We start from the raw sequence: 26932 nt of genomic DNA, 5'->3' as shown, positions 1-26932 counted from the left end.
TTTCATTCCCCTTTTGACATCATAAGGGGAAAACCCAGCGGCCCCTTTACCAACCTAACTTAGCACTACCTCCTCCTGTGATAAGCACACCCAAGGTACTCCTGAATCTTAACTGGCAGTTAGATTCAAACCAGCAGTTAGATTCAAGGACAATCAGAGCAGAATGGGCTTTTTGGAAGGTGGGGCTTTAAGAGACTCTCAAACTGAGCGTTTCAGCCGGAGGCGGAAAAGAGGAGATTCACCAATGACACTGTGAGAAATATAAATCGACACTACACCATGAAAGCAGTTCTATTAGAAACCCAAATTACAATTTTGAACCTATCAAATGTGCATGTGTCCTTGTCACATATGAAACCTATCTGCAATGAAATTGGTGAGCAAAATGTTATTCATCATAACCATACATTATGCCAAAATAAATAAATGATTAAAAACAGGACTCAGGTTTTAAAAAGACCCCAATCTTCCGTTTCCATTTGAGTTTAATTGTTCATACTTCATGTATGGTCCCCTTAGACGCTGCGCTCAGCAGGAAAGACCTACATGATTTTCTTTGTGCTGGTGATCTTCCTGGGCTCCTTCTACCTGGTCAACCTCATCCTGGCCGTGGTGGCCATGGCCTACGAGGAGCAGAATCAGGCAACCATCGCTGAGGCCTGGCAGAAGGAGAGGGAGTTTCAGCTGGCTATGGAGCACCTTCGCAGAGACCAAAGAGTGGGTGCAACGCTCACATATTCATATTTTTTCATGTGTGCTTTCAATTTAAGTCAGACCAAATAAAATGTCCTTTAATAATTTTTTTTCTGTGTGAAGACGGCATCAAAAAGACTGGCGCACGAAACGGACTCAGTCTTGTCCCCAGAGTTGTCTCCGTTATGTCTGAAGACCAAAGAAGGCAGCCTTCGTCGCAGCAACAGCAGAAGAAGACGGTCTTTCAGGATGTTTTCAGAGGAAACAACAGAGGAAGCTGATGAAGAGAACTTTGACCCATTGGATGAGCCAATGGTATATCCCCCAACAATACTACTCTGAACCTTTCACACAGCCTTAGGCGTCTCTGAAGAGGGATAGATAGAAAAGATGTCCATCCCAAACGAGTTTGTCCCCCCAAAAAATGCAACTAGGTTGTAGAGCTACATTGTGATGTGTTCAAGAACTGTTCAGTAAAAAATGTTGTAGTATTGTGTTTGGCGAGAGACTAAAACAAATAGGCTACCGTTGAAGTAGAGATAGATACAGTATAACCTGATGGTAATACTGCGTACAGGAGTAGAATTTGGGCAAGGTTTAAAGGTATCAAAAATGTAATAACCGACCAACCCTGTTATCAGCAGACATGGAAGCTAACGTATCGTCTGTGTTTCCGTAGCCTCCTCTGTCTCCCCTTCCAGCCCACCCTCTGCTGGCCACGCTCTCCTCTCATCCGCTCAGCACCAGGAGAGGGAGCCAGGCTAGCATCTTCAGCTCTTTTCGGGTGCGAAATAACTCAGAAGCCGACTTCGGGGATGACGAGTACAGTGTTCATGGGGACGCCTTCAGGAGTCGCACCAATTCAATTGCAGCACCATGGAAGAGAAGGACAGGCAGCGTGCGGAGCCACTGCTCCCAAATGTTCATCCCCAGCCTCAACGTCAACGGCCGGCTCAACATCTCCCTAGACCAGAACGGAGTGACCACTGTGGGTCTACATTCTCCCACCTCCATACCTGCTTACAGCTCTGAGAGGGTCAAGGATGATACAGTGAGTAAAATACGATACTTTTATTAGGATGTAGTACACTAAAGGCTTGATCCACAAGAAAAGCATTGCACATTCTTATAGCTCCATGATTTGCAGATAATTTGCACCGGCAATCTGCGCTGTTTAAGCACCATATCCACGAAATAATTTTCACTAATGCCGGCGCTAACCCACCAAGTTTAGCAGCGCTTACAGAAGAAACTTGAGCTCCATCAGAACTGTTACATTTCAAAATCTGATACAAGCTCACAATCGATTTAACCCCTGACTGTAGATTTTCCCCATAAAATAACTCAATATCAATTCAATATCATTCAAAGCTCACAAACTTGGAATAGAGGAATAAAAATATTGCACCTATTCAATACACAGGTTTAAATGGGGTTAAATAGCAACACTATAATTAACACCAGTCTTTGTCATTTGAATTATATTTGTACAAGGCTTATTTCCTTTACAAAGGGAGCATATTGCGCCAAATGTTTGAATATACCCTTATTTACATGCATGCAAATGGAACATGGGCACCCTGTCTGCTTAATAATTAACCCACCAAATAAAATTGCTTAGGCTTGCATTTAATGTTTGTGTGTTTTCTGTGTACCAGAAGTCCACCATTACGGAGGACACAGCTCCCAAACCTCTCCCCCACCCCTCCCCAACAGGGACTGAGCCTATTCCAGTGCCCAGGAAAAGAGGCCTGAGCTCTGTCAGCTTCTTCAGTGATGCCATGGATGGTGAGAAAGAATATTTTTTTGGAAATATTCACTTTTTTTTAAGGTAAAACCAGCAGCAAATTGGCACAGCACAAACCCTGGAACTCAACTCGGTCCATATAATATGTGTTTATTATTAGGCTTAAGAAGCGCTGTTAGTTGGATTTTGTTACCTAGATAGAAATAGGCTAGCTCAGCCTGTTGTTTCTCAGCCAGAAAGCAAATATGCAAAATTCCCCAAATGTCAAATTATTCCTTTAAAGGTGTAGTGTGTAAAGATTTTGTATAAATGGAATATAATATTCCAGTATGTTTTAATGAATGTATAATTGCTTGAAAATAAAAGTTGTTGTGTCTTTTATTACCTTAGAATGAGCGTAGGGCAGGTTGCAACAGCATTTTTCTACAGTAGCAGATAATGGATAACTTAACGGCCTTACGTGTTTTAGTACATCTTTATTTTATAACTTGATGTTTTGGAAAGACTTGAGGCAGTGGTGGATGATGCCATCTTCAATAACTAGGTTCCTTTCCTTAAAAGCACACTGTAGCTTCTGTAAATTCTCACAATGGCCCTCATTTATTAACCGTGCGTAGACCAGAAAAGTGGGTGTACGCACATTTCCACGCAAACCTCGGCATTTATCAATATGGACGTGAGCGTAGGGTACGCTCAAATCCCACGCCAGCTCTCAGCTCGTGTACGCAAGTTTGTAAACAGCATGGACTCGCAGTGCAGGCTGTGCCGGGTAGCCGATGACTTTGCTGGACAATTATTAGAAGATAATACAAATGCAGTGTTTGCTCAGACCGAAATAAAGATATTAATCACTTAAACATGTGCAGCTTATGGTGTGCAACTGAGTAGGAGAGCTGATTCAATAGTGCGCACACCGGCCACTTAGGAGCGCTGCATGGGACTGCGTGAGGGCAGTTGTCTCCGTCTTGGAGCAGCTGGGGGGACACTAAGGCACGGGGGCTGCATTCATTCAAAATGTTAGCCTAAGTATTAAATATGTATTGGCCTACACTGCTCTTTATGATAAAAAATACACGGCACAACATTCAGCTTAACATTTTATTTATTTGACGCACTTTTTAGATGATAGTTCCTCTTTTAATGTGTCATTGATCGCTTAAGCGAGCGATTTTTTCCACCGTTAACCGGGACGTTTTCCCGATCTGCTGGTGGAGCAGGACTGTGGGCGCTCTCACAGCTGATCGATGCCCGGGTCGGCTTGTGCAGCTGACGGCCCGGCTGACCACTCGTGCCAAGCGCATGCTGTCATACAGTAAAACGCAAAATGTGTTATTTTTAGTTTTTAAAACCCTTTTGAGTAGTGCAATCTAAAAGGGCCAATACATTCTAATCATTCAAATCTCTGCAGACCTGTATTTCTTTTATGGGGACGATTATCGGACAGCTGGTGCGTCTTTTTCTCCTCTACCACTATGTCAACACCAACGCTGTTGACCGCAGCAGTTATTTCCTTCCTAACTGCTGCCTTCTGTCGTTCTTTGATGCCGTCGTTCTTTAATGCTCCGAAATGAATTTTTTTTTTTCTACTTTCTGTTATTCTGTCAATTTCTACTTCAGAGAAGTTCCTCTTCTGTGCCGTAATGCGCATATCCATGTCGTAAAACCTCTGGGCGAGGCCTCTAAACTGAGAAAATATAGGGGCGTGATACGATTGTTTTCAGCCGCCGCATTTATCATTAATGGCCTGGCGTACGCTGAGATTGGCGAGATACGACTGTTTGATAAATCCCATGCGATACCTGGCATAGGGAGGTATTTGAGACAGAATCTGGACCAGTTTCCACGCAAGTTTGATAAATGAGGGCCATTGGGAGGGGTAGAGACACAGAGAGTTGCAATCCAGAACTTTCCCCACTATATGACGCCACTATGCTCCCTGCACCTTTAAAGATTGTTCTTTTTGCTCTCGCTATATGGTGCCTTAGAATCCTTACAGATTGAAGATAGCATAATACTCTGAGTTGTACATTATTGGGCCTCAGGTTATATCCACTGGTGTTTGAAACAAAAGCAAAAGCACAGGCTTACTTTGCAATTGTGAATTTTACTGAAGACCTGCAGATGGATAGTCCTTGGCGTGTCTTTGCAGAGCTGCAGGAGTCGAGGCAAAAGTGCCATCCCTGCTGGTACACATTCGCCAAGAAGTACCTGATATGGGACTGCTGCCCCTGGTGGCTGACGATGAAGGAGTGGGTGAAGATGATGGTGATGGATCCTTTCCTGGACCTGGGTATCACCATATGTATTGTGCTGAACACCCTCTTCATGGCCCTAGAACACTACCCCATGACTGACGAGTTCAACACCATGCTCTCAGTGGGCAATCTGGTAAGGGTTTTTTAATGATAGGGTTTCCAGCATGTGACACACTTCTTCCTCGTAAGTGCTATTGGGTTAAGAGTGGAGAGGACTGAAAGCCTCACCGAGAGGAAAGTAAAGAGGCAAATGGCATTCCTTCAGATAAGGTTCTATATCACACAGATGGTTTTTTTAGCCAGTGCTGTGCTGGACATAAGGTCATCATATGGGGCCATGTTGATCCTTTGTGAAAGGGTCTACTTGAACCTGTTGTGATTAAGAGGGGGTATTTTAGCAGGAGGTGGGACTGATACCCTCTATTGTTTTTTACAAATGGATATAATACATTTACTTTTACTAACAATATTCCTTGCATTTGCAAAGTTGCTTATATTTTTCCTCCTGTTTGTTTGATTTTTGTCCATTTTAGCTGGATATCTCAGAAACCTTTAGAGATTTCTATGAAAGGGCCTGGGCAATAAATAGTGTATTGTGCAGATCTAGCAATTTTGGACATTACAAGAGGACAATCGAACTTTATCTTGAATTGCATACTCTAATGGTTAATATTTTTTCAACTTGACCTTTATCTCAGTGATCTAAACCTCAACTTCAACCAACTTAAACTTTTTGGGTCAATTTAGAACAAGACTATTTGTATGGACATCCTTACTATATTAGCACCTGAGTTGAATATCCAGAAAATACAGAGCAACATTAGCATTCATTTGGAGTTTTTGATTATGGAAGGTTAATGATAACAGAGAGACTTAATCAAACAGTGCTGTGTGTATTTGTATGCCCCAACACTGAGCTAAAGACACTAAAATGATCAGTTAGTGAATCTGTACACTGTAAAAAAGTATTTGTTAACTCAACTTGACTCAGTCGTGTCATCTGTTGCTGTGACTGAGTCAAGTTTGTCACACTGAAGTGTCACGTCTACGTCACTCAAAGAAATGTGTTCATCTGACTAGTAACATATTGTTTGTTGACTCAACTTAATGTGTCAAATAATCTGAAGTAAAAAAGATAATTTAGAAGAACTATATACTTATCAGGGTTGATATTTGGCATTTTGCAGAATACAGGTATCGGCGATTTATTTGAGGAATAACCGTTATTGTTAATTTATAAAAATGTGCGCTACTTTGGCTCTTCAGCTCTGTGTTTCTCCCTCTGCTCCGGTTTCATTCATGTCCCTGCCTGCAACACTATCTTATTGGCTAGGTGTTATAAGGTGTCACTGAAGCCTCTAAATGTCCCGTGCACTTCTATATGTGATTGGCTTGACTCATTTTCTGCTGTTAATTGAATAAATTATTGTAAGTTTTCATGTCTTTCTTCAAGTTGAAGTTGTTATACTCGGTTTACTTAGTTGTCACAGCCAATGAGTTCACTCAGCATGATAACTATAGTCCAGCAGACTTAAACCCAAAATCCCTTTTACAGTGTAGAGTCGGGTGGTGATAAACTGTAACACATATACTGTGTGTGTGTGTGTGTGTGTGTGTGTGTGTGTGTGTGTGTGTGTGAGAGAGAGAGAGAGAGAGAGAGAGAGAGAGAGAGAGAGAGAGAGAGAGAGAGAGAGACTGTGTGTGTGTGTGTGTGTGTGTGTGTGTGTGTGTGTGTGTGTGTGTGTGTGTGTGTGTGTGTGTGTGTGTGTGTGTGTGTGTGTGTGTCTGTGTGTGTGTGTAAAGAAATGCATTCAGAATGGTAAATGTTGGCCCTTTTACCTGCTCATAATTTTTCTGTCCACCTCTGTTTTTTCTAGGTGTTCACAGGGATCTTTACTGCTGAGATGGTGCTGAAACTGATTGCAATGGACCCCTACTACTACTTCCAGCAGGGCTGGAATATATTTGACGGAGTCATTGTGTGCCTCAGTCTAATGGAGTTGGGTCTCTCCGATGTAGAGGGGCTGTCTGTCCTGAGATCTTTCAGACTGGTAACCGAAATCTATGACTCTCACTCACGTATTTTTTTTAAAGGTATTTTTTGGGCATTTTTATGCTTTATTGATAGTGCAGAGAGACAGAGGTGATCAGGCTTTTTCACTATTAGCTATTTGACACTGTTTGCCCTTATATTCCTTTTACAAATGTGACAAATCAAATGAGATATATAGGCTATATAAAAGCTAATAATGGATGGCATGTTCTAATATACACTCAACAAAAATATAAACGCAACACTTTTGTTTTTGCTCCCATTTTTCATGAGATGGACTTAAAGATCTAAAATTCATTCCAGATACACAATTGTACCATTTCTCTCAAACGTTGTTCACAAATCTGTCTAAATGTGTGATAGTGAGCACTTCTGCTTTGCTGAGATAATCCATCCCACCTCACAGGTGTGCCACATCAAGATGCTGATCTGACATCATGATTAGTGCACAGGTGTGCCTTAGACTGTCCACAATAAAAGGCCACCCTGAAATGTGCAGTTTTGTCTCACAGCAAAATGCCACAGATGCCACAAGCATTGAGGGAGCGTGCAATTGGCATGCTGACAGCAGGAATGTCAACCAGATCTGTTGCTCGTGCATTGAATGTTCATTTCTCCACCATAAGCCGTCTCCAGCAACTTCGCACAGCCATTGAAGAGGAGTGGACCAACATTCCACAGGCCACAATTGACAATCTGATACACTCTATGCGAAGAAGATGTGTTGCACTGCATGAGGCAAATGGTGGTCACACCAGATATACTGACTGGTTCTGAGTCCCCATACCCCCAATAAAGCAAAAAAATGCACATTTCAGAGTGGCCTTTTATTGTGGACAGTCTAAGGCACACCTGTGCACTAATCATGATGTCAGATCAGCATCTTGATGTGGCACACCTGTGAGGTGGGATGGATTATCTCAGCAAAGCAGAAGTGCTCACTATCACACATTTAGACAGATTTGTGAACAACGTTTGAGAGAAATGGTACAATTGTGTATCTGGAATGAATTTTAGATCTTTAAGTCCATCTCATGAAAAATGGGAGCAAAAACAAAAGTGTTGCGTTTATATTTTTGTTGAGTGTAGGTATGGAATAAAGGAATGAGTCCTTACCGCAAGTGAAGGAGTTCAAGTACCTTGGGGTCTTATTTGGGAGTGGGGGAACAATGGAGCGTCAGATTGGCTGAATGATCGTATAGCAGCAGGGGGCGGTATTGCACTCGCTTTACCGCACTGTTGCGTTGAAAGGAGCCAGTTGAGGTGGTTCGGCCATCTGGTAAGGATACCCCTGGGCGCCTCCCTAGGGAGGTGTTTCAGGAGCGTCCAGCTGGGAGGAGGTCTCAGGGAAGACCCAGGACTAGCTGGAGAGATTATATCTTCAAGCCTCTGGATTCCCCAGTCACAGCTGGTTAATGTGGCCCGGGAAAGAGAAGTTTGGGATCCCCTGCTGGAGCTGCTGCCCCCAGCTCCCGCGACCTGTCCCCTTATAAGTGGTTGGAGATGAGAGATGTTCTAATATAGTCAATTAAACTAACATTAATATTATATGAAAAAACTTAAACAACATTTCATTATTTCTAAAAATCCGCCTAGCACTCATCGACACTAAACTTTCATCTGAGAATTCAAATATTTCAAAAAGATTAAATTCTGAAGTTGAGATCATTTCATCAGATCTACATCAAACTAACTAAAGAAACAGTTTCTTGTAAAGATGGAGCCTCATTTGATTTTACTAACCTTGTTCTTTTCAACAGTTACGAGTCTTCAAGCTGGCAAAATCCTGGCCCACCCTCAACACCCTTATCAAGATCATCGGCAACTCGGTGGGTGCCCTGGGAAACCTGACGCTGGTGCTGGCCATCATTGTCTTCATCTTCGCTGTGGTGGGCATGCAGCTGTTTGGCAAGAACTACCAGGACTGTGTATGTAAGATCTCCATTGACTGTCAGCTGCCGCGCTGGCACATGAAGGACTTCTTCCACTCCTTCCTGATTGTATTCCGAGTGCTGTGTGGAGAATGGATCGAGACCATGTGGGATTGTATGGAAGTGGCCGGGCAGCCCCTCTGCATCCTGGTGTTTATGTTGGTCATGGTCATTGGGAACTTGGTGGTGAGTATTAAATGGGATTTTTTTTACTGTGTACCCAGAGCTTGATAAAGCTTGTTCATCTGTGTCAAGAGTGTCAAATTGAATCAAATGTCAATTTGCTTATTGAAATGTTCCTTCATTACAATGTCCATGGACTGCCTAGTTTTAAAAGAAACCTTGCTATCAAAAATGGGGGCTGGTATAAAGCAGGAAGTCTGCCTAGGGAGAATTTCCATAACACCCCAATGCAACCGACTGAAACTGATGTCAAATCCTAATGATGACGTCATGAGTAATCAGGGATTACGTGGCACCAATGAGGATTGGTGATTTCATATTGTAAGAGTGGGAAATCCTTGAATGGTCATGGTTGCCTCGCCATGACACATTTTGTAAAACTCAGAAAATTGTGAAGCTGCAGTGGTTTGTGCACTTTTCCTTCAGTGCTCTTTAACACAAGCTGAGAAAACGCTTCTGTTCCAGCATCATGCTTGCTGTCTTGCAGATTAGCATTAGCGGACCTCAAAACAGATCATGTCTGGACGACACATAAACCATCTGTTGTCCCAAGCAATATATATATTATCTGCACATGTCATGCAACAGACACTCTCTGAGATACAAAAGGAGCGGCTTTACAGCAGTCTCATGTCCGGCAGGACTGGATGTTTTATCCACTGATAATGAAATAAGCCCCATGGGTGAAATTGTGACCTAAAGATTGTACATAGGATCAGACGAGGCCACAGTGATCTCGCTGTCGGTCTGGCGATTTAAACAGGTAGTGCGTTTGAAGCATTGATGAAATGGAACTTGCACATCATTGCGCACGGTTCATCTGTGTGAATCACTCTGTTTGTACACAACTCTGCGAAAGAGAGGATACATTCGTTGGTCCACCCATATGGCGTATTGCTATCCAGCTGGTTCCTGTAAGCTAACGTTAATGAGAAGAGATTTAGAAAAATCCCGGATGCACTGGCAGCCAGCAGTTGCGCAGTTTATTTATGGTCAAAGATAAAATGCCACGTTGTAGTCAGCTGTTTGAGTAAAATCTAGATTTGATTTGAATAAAATTATCTATTTTTCCCCCTTATCTATTCTCAGGATTTTGTTTCATTCTATTTTTACTTAAATTTTACTTTACATAAATTATCAAGAGACAATGCAAGTCCAAAAGAGAAACAAATGTTCTTCCATATCATGTTTAACACTCATTAGAATTAGCATCATATGCACAGCAATCAATTCAGTCCTCTATATATATATATATATATATCTATATATATATATATATATATATAGGACACCATTTTGCTGGTTTTCCTGGATAGAGGAAGTGTTCGCCAAAATTCAATATCATATATAAGTTTATCAGTCATAGCACTATAGTGCAATTTGTAAAGCAGGGTCTGTGACTAAAGAACTTGAAGGAGCTTTAATCTTGGGAATGGCTCTACTGGCTTGTGCACCTCTCAGCTGACGCGACAGCAATGGTCCAGGTTTTTCTCCCAATTCAAACTGCTTGTGCTTAATTTTCAGAAGCAAAGTAGGGGAGAACGGGGTAATTTGTCACATGGGTTGGATGTCACATTCGTTATATCTCGCCACCAGAGCGCGCTAGCTCTGAAATGTTGATATAAAAAAGGTCCAGAATTGGGATCAGAGGTCACATACATAGACTTCCTTGGAGTTCGACTGCTGCATTTCAGGTGAGAGGATGTTTTGTGTTTTTCATGTCAAATTCCAAATATTTTGCTTCTCAGTATTTTTCTTCTAGGCTTTTACACAATGGGTTTATAACAAAACACTTGTTACCCTCAGAAAGTGTGAAGGGTAAACTATAGTTTAGATTGTGGTTAGCAAGCTAATTAGTTGTCAGATGGTTGTTGGCCTTGATGCTAGCAAGAAATTCAAGTTGGGGTTGGTCGTCAAATTTTTTGGGGGGTTGGTTGTCACATGTTATCTCAAGGCTGCAGCCAGAAAAGGAACCCAATAACGAAAGAAATTGTCAAGCTGTATCCTCACTGACACCCCAGAGAAGGAAATAATAGAGCAGGAAAAGGCAGCTAGCAAGCAAAAGAAAAAAGGGCAACAAAATCAAAACAACCCAGTGCATCCCAAACTAGACCAGCTGCCAAGGCTACAGAACGTTATGTAGGCCTATTTGTCAACTTGACAATGCAATTAAACATTCAAATTTGGTCCTGCCTCCTTGCCTTCTTTTTAAGATTTTTCCCATTAAGATAACATTGTGACAAACAACCCCATAGTGTGTGACAACCGACCCCTTGATGGGGTTGGTTGTCACAATGTGTCAGAGTGTCTTTGATGGTAAATTACTTCTTCATTACAATAAGTTGGAAAAAAAGAGAGACACACATTTCTAGCCAACACCTTAAGCTTCAATTTAATGTAGGAATGGCTATTGACAGATGTTTTGGTGATGAGCAATTCTCACTAGAGTAAAAAGTGTGCCTACTTACCCCGTTCTCCCCTACTGATTTGTTTGGAAAGAATGTTGTTATATTAATGTGTCAGTTTAACAATATCCTTAAGTACGGGTGAGGATGGAGCCTCTCTATACTATTTTTCAAGCAAAGTGAGCTGTTGATCTAATTCTGACTGCCTGTCTCCTTTGCTATTTCTGTGCGGCTTCATATGGTATCACAAATCCTGTTAATACTACTTCGAAAGATTCCCACAAGAGTTGATTCTGAAACCTCCCCTGTGTCATTAAAAGCCACATGCCCCTTAATGAAACCTGAACATTTTTCGCACAATACTTCATCATTAAGTAAGAAGAATTAAATTGCCAATTGTAATGGGCTTTTCTCTATCCAACATCGATGCCAATGGTGACAGGACTATGTTCTAAGATTTATATTATGGTATTTTGATGCAGGGATTGCTGATGCCAATTTAAAGTCAACTAAAAAGTATTATATTCTTGTATAGGTGCCATGAACTTGCAAGGAAAATTAGTATTCTTTCTCAGTGTGATGCTGAATTCTCCAAATATTAACGAGGTTTTGCGATTTCATCAGATTATTCAATACAACTGTGGAATCCAAAGGATTATCTGGGCGAGAGGAAGATCTATCCATAAATGTATCTAAAATGCAATTAAAGTCTCCACATGCTATCAAGCTGGTTGTTGATAAGTCAGGAATGAGACTGAAAACACTACGGAAATAGCCTGGATTATCAAAGTTTGGTGCATATGTATATATTTAACAAGGTGACATGAAGGATCAAAATGGTGCAAGTCACAATAATAAATCGACCATTTGGGTCAATTTTGGTTGAAAAATGTTGAAAAGGAAGTGGCTGTCAGTGCATCTGTATGAACATAGTCTTTCATGTAGACAAGGATCGGTCATGTCAAACTGTTCAAAGTATGGCTGAGCTCCTGCGTTAGACATTTTGGTTCTTCACAAACGGGTAAACACTGTGTTCTGCACTCCGCAGTGTCTCTCTAGTAACCAAGCACAGCAGAGACGGTGGGAGGGCATAGACCAGGCTGCGGGCTGCGAACACCAAAATAGGTCATACTGAGATGAGTGGAAAATCAGGGTATAGAGGCTTGCTACAATAAATTATCTGAACAGGTTTTTCAGCAAATAGCTAAAAAAAATCGTATTAGGGACTACTTAGACCATAGAAAATTGACAGAAAAGTGCATACTATGAGACCTTTAAAGACTCGGGACAGAAGACAAACTACTGTGGGAGACCCCAGCAGAAAAAGTTACAGTGTGCTCATTGCGCTGGTATGACCCAGATGTGAGGAAATGTCATTTTGCACAGCAGGTATTGTGTGACTCTTTCTTGTGAGTTGCTATAAATAAGCCGTTAACTCATCCAAAAGCTTCAAAATTGCATTGCTGGATGGGCGATATGTCTGGATTATTTGTTTCTGTCAATCCAAACATAACACGAGTAGAAAAAAAAACTTTATCCGTTGTTTTTTATTGTTGTTTTTTCCTCCTCACCAGCCGTCTGTGCGCAACAGTTTAACACCTGGGGCCTGTTTCAGGTAGCTGGTTTTACATACTCTGAGTTAAATCCTCAGAGCACAGGGTTGATGAGCAACTCTGGGTTTTCGGTTTCAGAACAGTGGATCAGCGTTGGGTCAATCAACTCTGAGCGTGTTCACTCTGGGTGGAGCATGTGCGTAAAAGCCATCGTCAATGGATCGATGATAACATGATTCACCATGGAAACAGAAGAAACAAATGACTGATCCTCCCACTTCTCCACTTCTCAAAAAAGAAAATAAAAAAAAATCTCCGCTCCTCCCACTAGGGTTAGAATTATTAACGAATGGGTTTATGGTATGGAGAAGAATTAACGGGGATATTGTCTAAAAACTCTGATCTAATCTCCTCTGCAATTCAGAAGAAAACAGAGCAAACATTTTTTGTCAAGAGAATCATTTTGCTTCCGTATGAGAAGCCATAGTCTATTTTAAAAAGTTACGCATATCAGCAGTAAAGTATTAAGCTGGCGCAGCACAGCATTGCTGACAGTGTTTTATATTCGCTGTATAATATGTTGGCAAGCTATAGCCTACTGTGCAGTAAACAGACTGTCGCTTCTTTTAAATGGGGATTGAAAGACATCAGCGTCAGACACATTAGGTGACAGTTTCCATTGAAGAGCCCGATTTATTTATTACCAGATCCATTTTCCTCAAGTGATCACAGTTTAAATTATTATATAATTTTTATATTCATATTAGGCTATTTAATGAGGCTCGTCTGTGACTTTAGGATCGCACAAGTGAACAGTAACGATCGCGTGCAGCCGCATGGTTACATGACTCCACCTGACATAAATCTGTTCAGTGACACAGACGTTAAAAAGCATACAATACAAATAGGTTTATTAATCTGAATGTAGAGCATGTTCACGATGTGTAAGGTGGCCGCCTATATGAACGGACCGAGGGCTGAGAACAAGGCTACTGATCAGATAAATTATCGATCAAACGTAAAATCATCAGTACATGATAAAAACATCCCGATGGAGATTTCTATGGAGTGATTTTGCTTCAAACTGTACAGGGTCGCGTTGTGACAGTGACTCTTTCTTCAGTCGGAGCCAGGGGTGGACTGGCCATCTGGCATACCGGGCATCGTCCCGGTGGGCCGGCAGGCATTTTGGGCCGGGCCGGGTCCATTTATAAAAAAAAATTAAAAAAAATTAAAAATCTTTTTTTTTTTTATTTTTTTTTATGGACCCTCGGCTGTGTGACTCGGCCCGGCCCGGCCAAGTCACACAGCCGAGGGCCGAGGGCCCTTCCCTCTCGGGAGTGCCATGGACATATAATTGTGCGTGCAGGCTGTCAACTTCACCTGAAAGTTAAATAAAACTTTGTCCCAGGCCATTACTCATTATGATTGGTTCTAGGCTGGGCCTGGCCCAATCACACACACAGCAGAGGGCCGCCCATTCAGAGGCTGCATTAAATTGTATTATCATGCATTCAACTTCTACTCCGTAATTATGAGCATCTGACGATGGTCAGTTACGTTCAGGGCCGTCGGACTGCGGACAGGCTTGGGGGGCCCAAGGCAGAGGGGGGCTGCACCCAAAAAAAAATATATATATATATTTTTTTTTATTTTTTTTTTTACTGGCTCAATATAGGCCCCTGATCTTTGAAGGCCCAGAAAAACGTTATTTAGGGAAAAAAAAGATTTCATGGGCCTTTCATTCGTCAGTACATTTATGTTATTTTTTAAATAACATTGTTCGGGGCTACGAAGATCAGGGGCCTATATTGGGCCATTAAAAAATACAAACAAAGGAAAAAAAATCCCGAAGCTGACTGTATTTTTTAAACATGTACATTTCTTCTTTCCGCCTTTTGTGTCATCTGTGTCTATACATTATTCCAGCAAATAATAGCCTACTAAATAGCTTACATAGGAAACAGTTGATTTATCCTTAGTTTTCTCTTCAAAGTGCACCAGATTGATGAATTTTACTTTAACATTTGAAAAAAAATCTTCCGGGGGAGCATTCCCCCGGACCCCTCTAGAACAGTGGTTCTCAACCGGTGGGGTTATTTTTTTTCTTTCTTAACTTTTTTTGATAGGTAGTTGCCAAGTTCATCACACAAACACTCCAATCCACTGATATGAGATCAGTTTGCAATTTTCAAGTACTGAATTAATGGTAGGACTGTGGCCACTAGAACTGGTCTCTGGTCAGCAAAGGTCTTGAAAACAGCATAAGTGTGCTTGTGACATGCGTGCCACCCATGCATGTGTATGGGCACGTGTCCCAGCAGATTTTTGAAATCTGAATAAAAAAATTTAAGTTTGTAGTTAGCAAGTGTAACATGTTCTTAGGGCAGAATTTCATAAATAAAGGTTTATTTTTTTAGCAAGATATTTGGTCAAAATCTAGTTGTAATCCGTCCCTCTGTCCAGTTGTTAGGCATCTGGCTGCTAGCAAGTTATGTTGTCTTGCTAATTTTACTATTCATCTGAACTGAAATGAATATTGACTTTTTCCTTTATTATCTTCGCCAGAATGCACCAGAATGCTTAGATTACATGTTAAAAACACAAAAAAATATTCTGGGGGGATGCCCCCAGACCCCCCTTCAGGGGTTTAGTTTTCTGACAAACATTACAATGGATACTAACATGATTTGGGCATTTGGGATTATAAATCATCTTTTAATTGGTTGTACAGCATATCACATGCTATTCATTCAGGGGTGTGATGGCCACCCCACTCTAGCTCTGTGGCCCACCTTGGCCACCCCCAGTCAAAATTTCCTGGAATCGCCACTGAGACACACACAACTCCGCGTTCAGGCTGCACAGCACATTAATCGCAGGTAGCATTTTGAGCTAAATCTGGCCACTTTCCAAATCCAAGACTCAATAGTTGAAACATTCTCTGAACTGGGTTGTCAGACAGCAGTGTTTCCCATTGATCATAGACTTTGTTTTGTGAAGCTTTTTCATAACAGGTATACCTATTGTAGAATGTATTCTGTGTATGTTCTATTTAGGCTACTATTTTCTTCTCTTCTAAGGAGATTTAAAAAAAAAACATTTCCTCAGTGTCACATAAAAGTGCACCAGAATTTAACGTTAAATTATAAGAAATTTCCGGACCCCAACCCTAAACCCAATGTTCAACTCAAAGGTGCGCCACTGGCCTAGCCCTTGTGATAATAACAATAATAGAGTATCTATCTATCTATCTATCTATCGATCTATCTATCTATCTATCTATCTGTGTAGGGTGGTGTGTGTGTGGGGGGGGGGGGGGGGGTTGTCAGGGTCGGTGGGGGGGCCCAACTGCAATGACCCAGCTTTGGGGGGGGCCCAGCTTGCAGAAGGTTGAGAACCCCTGCTCTAGAAGGTCCAGGGTCCACGACACAGTCTCCCAAATTCCTGTGAGAAACACTGTGTGTGTGCATGGTTATTAAGAGTCATTAGACCAGGGGTTGTGTTCAAGTACGCGTAATGATTTGGTCATTCATCAATAGAAACATTGTGTTGTTATCTGGCTCAGAGAGGGACCAGTCACTCATACGTTTTGGACTATAGACAAACATAGCTTTTACATGTTTGTATTGTAAGACTGCCTCTCAGAGGGCCCATCAGGACTTCCTGTATAGGGGCCCAGAATTTGGAGCAACGCCCCTGCCTCCACATATCGTATAAATAATCATGGTGGGCTGCCATGGCCAAAAATGCCAGGGCTGAATTTTTGTCCCAGTCCACCCCTGGTCGGAGCTGCAGCGTAAAGTGAAAACAAACTCAGGGTAGGTCTAACCACCTCCCGAGCAGGTTAGACCCACGGCGTATGTTGCCACAGTAACTGACTCTCGGTTGCGCTGAACCTGCTTCCTGAAACTGAAAACCCAGAGTTTCCACTAACTCGGAGCGAACAAACTCTGGGTTGCCTCAAAACCAGCTACCTGAAACAGGCCTCTGCTTTTGAAACATAACTTTTTGCATCTACTCCTCCCATATTTTGCGCACTCGGAAAGAAACCCCTCATTTTACGTATTCATTAATGCAAACGTACCATATGGACAGCATGTGTTATTTGATACGCAATCCTCAGTGATCAAACGTTAGAAGATCAGCTTGAATGTTTTTTTGCGGGTGAAATCCCGTTGCACACGTTTTTATACGTGCAAATGTTTAGTAGATCAACCCATAGGAGTCACATGCAGCAAATTCTTGGATTACAGATACCCTTGACATATGTCTCTCTTTATTTGAGTGATTGATTAACTCAAAGGAATAACAGGGAACGTTAGATACCTCTTAAAAATACTAACAGTGGCAGCAAAAAAAAAACTTAGAAGACTAATCTTCGTGCTGATATTGCAAAAAGATCTGTATTGATTAACATGGAAGAAGTGGATTGAATGTTTGTTGGATTAATGTAAAAGTGTAACGGCTGGACAGGGAGGACACAGGCGCAGAGACAGTACCAGTTCAAGAGGGTTTATTTAGAAGGAATCTGGGGTTTTGGGCCGGGCTCTGGAGTGGCTGACAGGCATGGGGGCAGGCAAGAGCAGGCAGGCGGAGGGGTCCAGGGAGGGAGAGCTGGCTGACGAGGGCTGGAGCTGGTGGCAGGAGTCAGGCTGGGAGACTGTGGCAAAAAAGAACAGAATTTAGCAACAAGCTAAATGCAGGCGGAACTACAAAAGGTCTAGGTGGCTGGAGAGTTACTGACTGGGTAACAGAGTTTACAATCTGGCAGTGTCTGGAAGGTAGGGCCGGGTATATGAAGAGCAGTTGATTGTTGATTGATGGCAGCTGTGAATGCTGGTGATTGACTCCAGCACACCTGACTCCAACCCTGCAATTGCACCAGAACACAGACAAGGGTAAAGGGGAAAAAACAACACAAGGGCTTGAGGCCCAAGCAGAGGGGTATACTACGAAGCGAGATTAAGGGCTGAGCGAGCTCTGTTGAGTCTAAAGCGGTCTAAAGCCAGAATTTTCAGTATCACGAAAGGTGGCTCTCTTTCTACCTGGCTAGATCACCGTGGTAACAGAGGCTGCACGGCTAACCTGCTCAGAGCAGTTTTTGTTCCAGAGTTTGAGCTTAAATTCGGCTCTTAGAGCGCTGCCCTTCAAGGAAACTACACATTTAGAAATCCCGCGGACCTGACAATATTGTCTGAGCGCTACATTCTTACTGAGGAAACTGTTACATCTAAATTTATTGATCAGTAAGTTAATGAACGAAACGAAGCCGTGACATTAGGCTTACAGCAGAGTGAACTGTAACATCGCGCTGGGGCTTTTTGCCACATGCATACAGTTATTGAAAATGTAAAATAGCCCACACCTATAGCCTACTGTATGCAGCGCCACTCTATGCTCTCACCTCAAATGATTTTACCTGGCGATCTACACACACTGGCTCTTAATAAAGCGTTCTATAAAATCACAGTTTGCAACATTATTTCACTGTAGGCTTCTTTCTTTTCATAAGTAGCGATTACAGTTGGGACGTGACAGGTGACAGCTGTTACAGTTCGGACATCGTTGCAGACTCGCAGGTTAAGCTTCTCACAGTTCATATTTGTCCTCCAGACTACAGGTTTTTTAATGTATGCCTATTGGTATTTGTAAGATTCAAATAAAAGGCTAATAGTCTAGATCAAAATTGTATTCATTATGATGTGGCCCAAAATTAAATGATTTTCCATAGGCTATTCATTTGGGGACAGTGTCAGACTTAAATTACATTCTTAAGTATGGGACTATAGGCGTAGTGCTATAAATATAGCAAAGTAGCCTATATATAGCCTATTAGGCTAAATGGTATAGTGTTTAAATCCGAGTTCAACGTTTCATTGTTTTATAATGTCACGTTACGCACTGCGAGAACGATCGGCAAGATAAATAAATAATTTCCATGCTGGCAGCATTCCACTCTCCTTAGCCTATTTGCAGTAAGAGTTTTTTTCGGCTCTCTGTTTTCTGCTGTAATAATTCAGACTGACAAACTCTTCCTCTTGAATGAAGTTGGCGACACAGGTTGCGTTCCGAATCGCATACTCTTTCTTTTTTCTATTCTACATACTACATCCGACGATAAAAAGAATCTAGTTAGGATGCAGTAGACATACTATTGGGACATACTTTTCTCTCTTATTTCATCATAACATTGCGCCTTGATCTTGCCTCTTGCTTTTATATCCGTCGCATCCCCGTTTGTTTTCATAACATGGACCTATAGGCTTCGTCGATGTTACGTCACTTCACGTGCGCACTGGATTGTGGGTCAGAATCGCCCAAATAGGATGCACTTTTCAACACTAACAATCTTGGCCGCATGAAGTAGACCATCCGGGTATTCTAACCAGAGCCGGCCCGAGGCATAAGCGAACTAAGCGGCCGCTTAGGGCCCCCGACTGCCTGGGGGGCCCCCTAAAAAAAAAAAAAAAATTTTTTTTTTTTTTTTTTTTTTTTAGTTTGTGTGTTTGGTATTAACATAATACTATGCAAATGTGAGTTATCATACAAAAAAAGGAATAACATGTTTTGGTCTAGATAATTAATAGCCTAAAAATGTAATCAGTTCATCTGGGAGGAAATCCAAAATTATCTGATCATGTCACGTTCACATCCATGCACAGTCTGTATTGAGTTTATTTAAAAACAATTGGAAATGGGGCTGCCCTCAGTTGCCCATGCACTGTGTATAGTCTATAGCGGGGGTCACTAACAGGCGGACCGCGGTCCGGGTCCGGACCCAGACGCCGTCCTATACGGACCCGGACCTGTAGTCAATCAATTATTTAAGTATTTAAAATTTTGACGGGGCGCTTCTATTTTGACCGGCGCAGCTTTTCTAGACTTTACGGTACTGGTTTAGCGAATCAGGAAATGCTTTTGAGTTAAGCCATCCCGCCTCCTGCTACTCAGGCAGCCAATCGAATCTGTGCATTCCCGGCTCAGGCTGGCTCACAGACAAAGAGACAGTGAGCTATCATGCGAGAGATGACAGAGAGAAGTGCAAGAATTACGAGAATTTCAGCGAAATAAGTCAGATTAGAGTGAGAAAGACAGCGGGAGGAGAGTGAGAGACAGCTTTCTCTGCACGCTCGTGTGTCGCGAGCGAGTTAACGAGCGATCAACAGCTGAGTTTTTTCCTATTATTTACTATCTATGGTTTTTTTCCCCTTTTTGTAAGACTGGTGAAAACCGATCAAGGTGCAATCATGTGGACTCTCTCTCTGATGTAGACCTATGTGTGAATGACACAGACATAAGATTGACATAATCACCAATCGCCAGCAGCACTGCATCACTGCCCACAACAGCAACAGGAAAAACATTATTTTTAAATTTTTTTTGTATGTAGTTTCAATTATCTACATTTTAAGTTTTACATATTCTTAGTAATGGCAGAATTTATAAATACAGGTTAATTTTTTAGCAAGATATTTGGCAGTAGCCCCCACTAACATTAGCGAAAGCTAGTGGTCATCCGTCCCTCAGTCCAGTTATCTGGCTGCTAGCAAGTTATGTTGTTTTGTTAATTTTTCTATTCATCTTAACTATATTAAATGTTGACCTTTTCTTTTATTATTTTCCCCAGAATGCACCAGAATGCTCCGATTACATTCTAAAAACACAAAAAAAAATTACTGGGGGGGAAACCCCCAGACCCCCCTACAGGGGTTTAGTTTCTGACATGTCACTTTTTCAGAGCTTTTCAAAATTGCAAAATAAAAATCCAGTATTAGACAAAGTGGGAGATTACTATGTTAAACAAACATAGTAGGTATAGTGAAGTTTAGAAATTATACATTGAAAATATTTCTCAAAATTATTTAATTTTTCAAAAATTAATTATATATTTTATCTTTATTTTAAGATTATTATTATATTTATTTTCACCATTTTATTTTTAAATGCAGCCCTTCTCTATGAAGAGATTAGTTTCAGTTGAGTCACTTAAATACATATATCTTCAGTATTATATATCTATAATTATTTAAAAGTGAGAATAAATATTGTTGAAATGTTTTTGAATTGTTCTTTCTATATTGATCTGACAGTCAGTTGTTAATTACATGCAGACGTTGATACAACTACTAGGCTACTTCACTATATATCACACTGAATCATAACGCAAGTTAGACATTATGATGTTCCGGACCTTTGCTTGAGGACATTTTCTCTAACTGGACCTATTTGAATTTTAGTTGAATACCCCTGGTCTATAGCCTATGTCAGCCTTGTCTGTGGAAAAAAAGATACAGTAGCTGGACAACAGAGTTCTTCTGCTTCGTTCCTCTCTGCATTTAAATGCATTCACTATATTACAGAGAAATATGTCCCGTAAAAGAAAAAGAGCTCCAAGCCCAACCCATAATATTTTATTTTATATTAAAGTGTAACTGCACCCTTTTACTTGTTTTTTGAGATAGAAGCTGAATTAAATCACTATGTTGTTAAGGAACACTTATATGCTGGTGTTGATATTGAAAAAAATTGCAATATGTTAAATATCGGCAATTTAAGAAATGTTTTGTATTGTAAATCATTTTAGAACTTTACTAAGATTTGAAAAAAACTTTTTCTTTTGGGTTCGAAAAATGACGTACATGTTGACTTAATGTACGTCATCAAGTCCTCCACCTCAGACGACCCATCTGTGTGGCATATGAGCTCACTGTGTAGCGATAGTGCCGTTAGACTTTGTGTCACTCGATATTTCAATTAAGTCATGTCATTCAGATCTTCCTGAGTGACAGCTACTAGCAGCTAGCCCCCTCCTTCACTGACACCGCGCGCCCCCCTCCCTCCCGAAAGTCGGCCGGCTGATGTCGGAATGTTTAAAAACAATGGTTCTCAAACGGAATTCAGAATCCATGGTCTGAAAGCATTTTTCAAAATCGTGCAGTAGCTCAAACAGGGGGTGCAGTTACCCTTTAATATTTTTATGGAAAATCCATGTGTCCTTCTTCAATAGCTTCTAATTCATCTGACCCAGTGTCTCCAAATTATTTGTCCACACAACATTTCTCAGATTTAGCCTCTTAATTTTCCTCTCAAAGTGCACCAGATTCATGCATTTCACTTTAAAAAGGTTAAAAAAATCTCCCGGGGGGGCATACCCCCGGACCCCCCTAGTAGGGTCTGAATCTCGGCTGTCTAATATCTTCACACAGCCGCACAGTGGAGGCACTAGCGGAAAACACTGGGTGTGTGAATGATATTTAACAAAGATCTATAGTTTCAGCAGCGCTAACATTGGAGAGGGGCCCCCTAATCATATTTCGCTTAGGGCCCCCTGAAGGCTTGGGCCGGCTCTGATTCTAACCATCCTAAATCTGGCCACAAGAATCGGGACATCCTAAATCTTTTTTCTACATACTATATAGTAGAAAGTATGCGATTCGGAACGCAACCACACTTTTGTTTTACTCAGCTGCTCACAATCAGTCCGTTTGTGTAAAGTTAGCGGCACAAGATCAGTCCAGTCTGTGCGGAAGCAGAGTCAAATGACGGTCAAACGCCCCCTCTCATGGGGACGCGCACAGAGCCTGAAGCCGAAACCCTCGTTCAACATAAGAGGTTGATAACTGCCTTCGTGATACCGGTTAGCTCTGAGCGAGGGTATGTGTTATGTTGAACCAGATCAAAAAAAGAGAGCCGGGCTCTGTTGAGTTTGCTTCGTAGTATACCCCTCAGGATCATGACAAAATGTGCCCGGCTGTATTGTTGTTTTTGTTTTGGTGTGTTTGCATTGAAAAAACAAATAAAAATGTGAGTATAAAAAAAATTAACAGCACATAGGCGACATATATTCAGCAGTGGTGTGTGGCATTTTTGGTGGTGATTACAGCAGCCATTTCACTTCCAACCTCAAAACAAGTTTCCCCCAGCAGCAATTTTGAAAGGACACTATTGCTGCTTCCTGGGCTTAGCTCCGCCAAAGACCATTGTGATTGGTTTAAAGAAATCAAAACAGGCCAGCCCATTTTCCCCCTATCTCAGAAATGATATAGCGTGCTGCCAAAACATACTACTAGCTGGAGTTTGGTTTAGTTGTGCGAGACTAGATAATCATGAACTCTGCCACAGCAGTGTAACGACTAAAAGAGCACACAAATGTTTCTCTCACAATGTCTGCACCTTAAGTATCTCTGTTGTCTTGGTAGGTCAAGACCAGATCACATCAGTGTTCCTTACAGAGTTCAAAAGCAGAAACCTTTGTACATGAGTCATGGGAAAACTGTTTATCCAAGGGATTATCCAGGATACTTAAAGGCAAGAAGGTCGGAGGGCATTCATCACTTATAATCTGCTCATGCTCCCCATCTCTGACTGGCTCAGTGGCTAAAGATGATCCTCATCAACTGGGCACGTCACTGATGTGTACAGGCAGTAGGCGCGCACACATACACACACATAAACACACTAGCCACTCTGCAGATATATGCTTGAAGCTGCTGCTCTCTAAACCACTAGACAGATTACTGGGGAGATGGATGTTTGGAAACTTGAGTTCAGTGTTTTGGAAAGCACCCGAAGCCATATGTGTTCAAGCATATCTGTGTAGAATACCCTCCTGAATTTACAATGAAGGATTTGCCAGTGTTGGCAAAATCTGTGGGATATCTTGTCATGTATTGGGTGTACTTATCCTTTAGTTTACGGGATAAACTATGTGTCTGTAAATAAAGATAAATGTTGACAGAAGCAGAATGTTAATGCATTTTCTTCCACATTAAAGCTATAGTGCGTAACTTTTTAATATAAAATGAATGACGGTTTCATTCAAGCCATTGCCAAACGAGTTGACACAAAGTTGAATGAGCTTATCAGCTCCACAAAACACTCTCTGTATTTCTCAGTATGGCAGCATTTACAAACTGGTGTCGCTCCCCGACACCGGCACAGGAACACAGAAACAACCCAAGGAGCAACCAAGAAACGTTTCATTTGTTGATTATACTGCTAAGAAAAAACCTGGAACACAGCAGAAGGAATAAAATCCATGCACTATCACCAAAGGCTTAACTTATGTAGATGCACCGACAGTTGTGTTGTTATTACTCAGAATTTCTCATGGGGGCAACGTAAGACACGCACTATAGCTTTAGTTCTAAATTACTTTAAAATGTTCTGGCAAGTTCTCTGAATCAGTTCTAATGCAACACAACATTTGTCTGTTAACAGGTGTTGAATCTTTTTCTGGCCCTGCTGCTCAGCTCCTTCAGCTCCGACAACCTCTCTGCTCCTGAAGATGACGGAGATTTGAACAACATCCAGATCGCCATTGCCCGCATCCACGCTGGCTTCTCCTATCTTTCCACATGCATCGTCGACCTCTTCAACCGCAGTTTGAGGCGGCGAAAGGCAAACGTGGAAGAAGACTGTCAGGCCATCAAGCTGGTGGAGAATCATGTGGAATGCAATGGGGGAGTAGGCCTATTCGTAGGCTACAAAGCGAAGTACATTATAACAGAGGAGGATAGCTACATGACCAACCCTAACTTGACCGTCATTGTTCCCATCGCACCCGGAGAGTCGGATGTGGAGTTTCCCGAGGAGGAGGAGATTTCGGAGTCATCAGAGGATGAAGACAAAGTGAGTTTTTCACTCCTGTGTGTTCACACTGACCTGAATACTCAGATAACCGAATGTTACTCAATTTAAAGGGTGAAATAATGCTTTATCAAATTCTGCTCTGCTTTCTATTGGTCAACATTTTAACATTTTCAAAGAAAGAAGATTCCAACATAATTCCACTTCTCTGTAGCATTTGTGTAGCCTAACTTTAGACTCCTAATTAACCTGAGATAACCCTTTCCAGGTTATTACTCATTTTCATTATTGCCATACTATTTACAATACATGTGTAAAAAAAAGAAAAAAAGCTTGTTTAAAGGTCCCATATTATGCTAAATGCACTTTTTAAATGTGTTCTAACATATCCATGGGTCCACGGTGTGCCTAGAGACTGCCAAAATATTTAAAAAAATAACAATCTCTCCTTTTCTCACTCTCCCCCTTTCTGAAACCCCCACCCCTCCCCCCCAATATACTCCAGTCAGAATTCTCCTCGTTTCTGACCTCACAAACTGGAAAGCCAGAAGCTTCCACTGTGCAGCCCACACCCCTATTTCTTATTGGTCCACGGCCCTGACAGACAGAGGGCGAGGCGTATCTGGCTTCGCTTCCGGATAGGGGCCGGGGTTAGCTCAAAGATTGTATATTTACGAGGGGAGCTGCAGCTCTTTTTAAAAAATAGGCCATTGTGAGATTGGCTGAACATCAGCATAGTACAATAAATTATCTGAAAGTTTTTTTCAGCAAACAATTAAAGAAAAACGTATTAGGGACCACTAAGACCATATAATATGGTGTATAATAGAACCGAAAAGTGTATAATATGGGAGCTTTAGCATTTTTATATATATGCATTTTTAATGCATATACAGTATCTCCCATAAGTGAGTACACCCCTCACATTTCTTCAAATATTTCATTATATCTTTCTATGGGACAACACTGAAGAAATGACACTTTGATATAATGTAAAGTAGTCAGTGTACAGCTTATATAACAGTGTAAATTTACTGTCGCCTCAAAATAACTCGACACACAGCCATTAATGTCTAAACTGAAGGCAACAAAAGTGAGTACACCCCTAAGAAAATTTTTCCAAATTGGGCCCAAAGTGTCAATATTTTGTGTGGCCACCATTATTTTCCAGCACTACCTAAACCCTCTTGGGCATGGAGTTCACCAGAGCTTCACAGGTTCCCACTGGAATCCTCTTCCACCCATTCATGACGACATCACGGAGCTGGTCGATATTAGAGACCTTGCGCTCCTCCATCTCCCGTTTTAAGAAGCCCCACAGATGCTCAATAGGGTTTATGGCTGGAGACATGCTGGGCTGTCCATCACCTTTACCCTCAGCTTCTTTAGCAAGCCACTGGTCATCTTGGAGGTGTGTTTGGGGTCGTTATCATGTTGCCATACTGCCCTGCGGCCCAGTTTAAGACGGTTGAGTGCACGTTTTCAGCGTCACACCAAGAGGTTGGTTTTGGAAAATAGACGTATGAATACTGCCAGCATTGCTGCAGGGCTTGAAGGGGTGGGGGGTCAGCCTGTCAGTGCTCAGACCATACGCCGCACTCTGCATCATACTGGTCTGCATGGCTGTTGTCCCAGAAGGAAACCTATTCTAAAGATGATGCACAAGAAACCCCACAAACAGTTTGCTGAAGACAAGCACACTACGGACATAGATCACTGCAACCATGTCCTGTGGTCTGATGAGACCAAGATAAACTTATTTGGTTCAGATGGTGTCAAGTATGTGTGGTGGCAACCAGGTGAGGAGTACAAAGACAAGTGCATCTTGCCTATAGTCAAGCATGGTAGTTGGAGTGTCATGGTCTGGGGCTGCATGAGTGCTGCCAGCACTGGGGATCTACAGTTCATTAAATGCTAACATGTACTGTGACATACTTGAGCAGAACATGATCCCCTCCCTTCATAAACTGGGCCGCAGGGTGGTATTGCAACATGATAACGACCCCAAACACACCTCCAAGATGACCACTGCCTTGCTAAAGAAGCTGAGGGTAAAGGTTATGGCCTGGCCAAGCATGTCCCCAGACCTAAACCCTATTGAGCATCTTTGGGGCTTCTTAAAACAGGAGATGGAGGAGCGCAAGGTCTCCAATATCCACCAGCTCCGTGATGTCGTCATGAATGAGGGGAAGAGAGTTCCGGTGGCAACCTGTGAAGCTCTGGTGAACTACATGCCCAAGAGGGTTAAGGTAGTGCTGGAAAATAATTGTGGCCACCCAAAATATTGACACTTTGGGCCCAATTTGGACATGGGTGTACTCACTTTTGTAACCGACAGTTTAGACATTAATGTCTGTGTGTCGAGTTATTTTGAGGGGACAGTAAATTTACACTGTTATATAAGCTGTACACTGACTACTTTATATTGTATCAAAGTGTCATTTATTCAGTGTTGTCCCATGAAAAGATATAATGAAATATTTGAAGAAATGTGAGGGGTGTACTCACTTTTGTGATATA

General features: G+C 41.7%; 1 protein-coding gene across 1 annotated transcript in view; it reads left to right on the top strand.

Annotated features, from left to right (window-relative positions):
• LOC307255660 (sodium channel protein type 2 subunit alpha-like) overlaps nucleotides 1-26932 on the top strand; it is a gene marked incomplete at both ends in the record, with an annotated part of 59521 nt that overhangs the window by 12449 nt on the left and 20140 nt on the right. The window contains 8 exons of the mRNA XM_080034396.1: nucleotides 520-717; nucleotides 817-1008; nucleotides 1373-1744; nucleotides 2352-2481; nucleotides 4590-4828; nucleotides 6573-6746; nucleotides 8509-8865; nucleotides 24044-24454. Of these exons, the coding sequence (XP_079890522.1) occupies nucleotides 520-717; nucleotides 817-1008; nucleotides 1373-1744; nucleotides 2352-2481; nucleotides 4590-4828; nucleotides 6573-6746; nucleotides 8509-8865; nucleotides 24044-24454 (2073 nt within the window). The remainder of the gene's footprint in view (nucleotides 1-519; nucleotides 718-816; nucleotides 1009-1372; nucleotides 1745-2351; nucleotides 2482-4589; nucleotides 4829-6572; nucleotides 6747-8508; nucleotides 8866-24043; nucleotides 24455-26932) is intronic.

This window comes from Ammodytes marinus (assembly GCF_949987685.1).
Source record: "Ammodytes marinus genome assembly, chromosome: 9".
Taxonomy (NCBI): domain Eukaryota; kingdom Metazoa; phylum Chordata; class Actinopteri; order Uranoscopiformes; family Ammodytidae; genus Ammodytes; species Ammodytes marinus.
The sequence above is the reverse complement of the archived record's forward strand: the minus strand, read 5'-3'. Positions and strand labels throughout refer to the sequence as shown.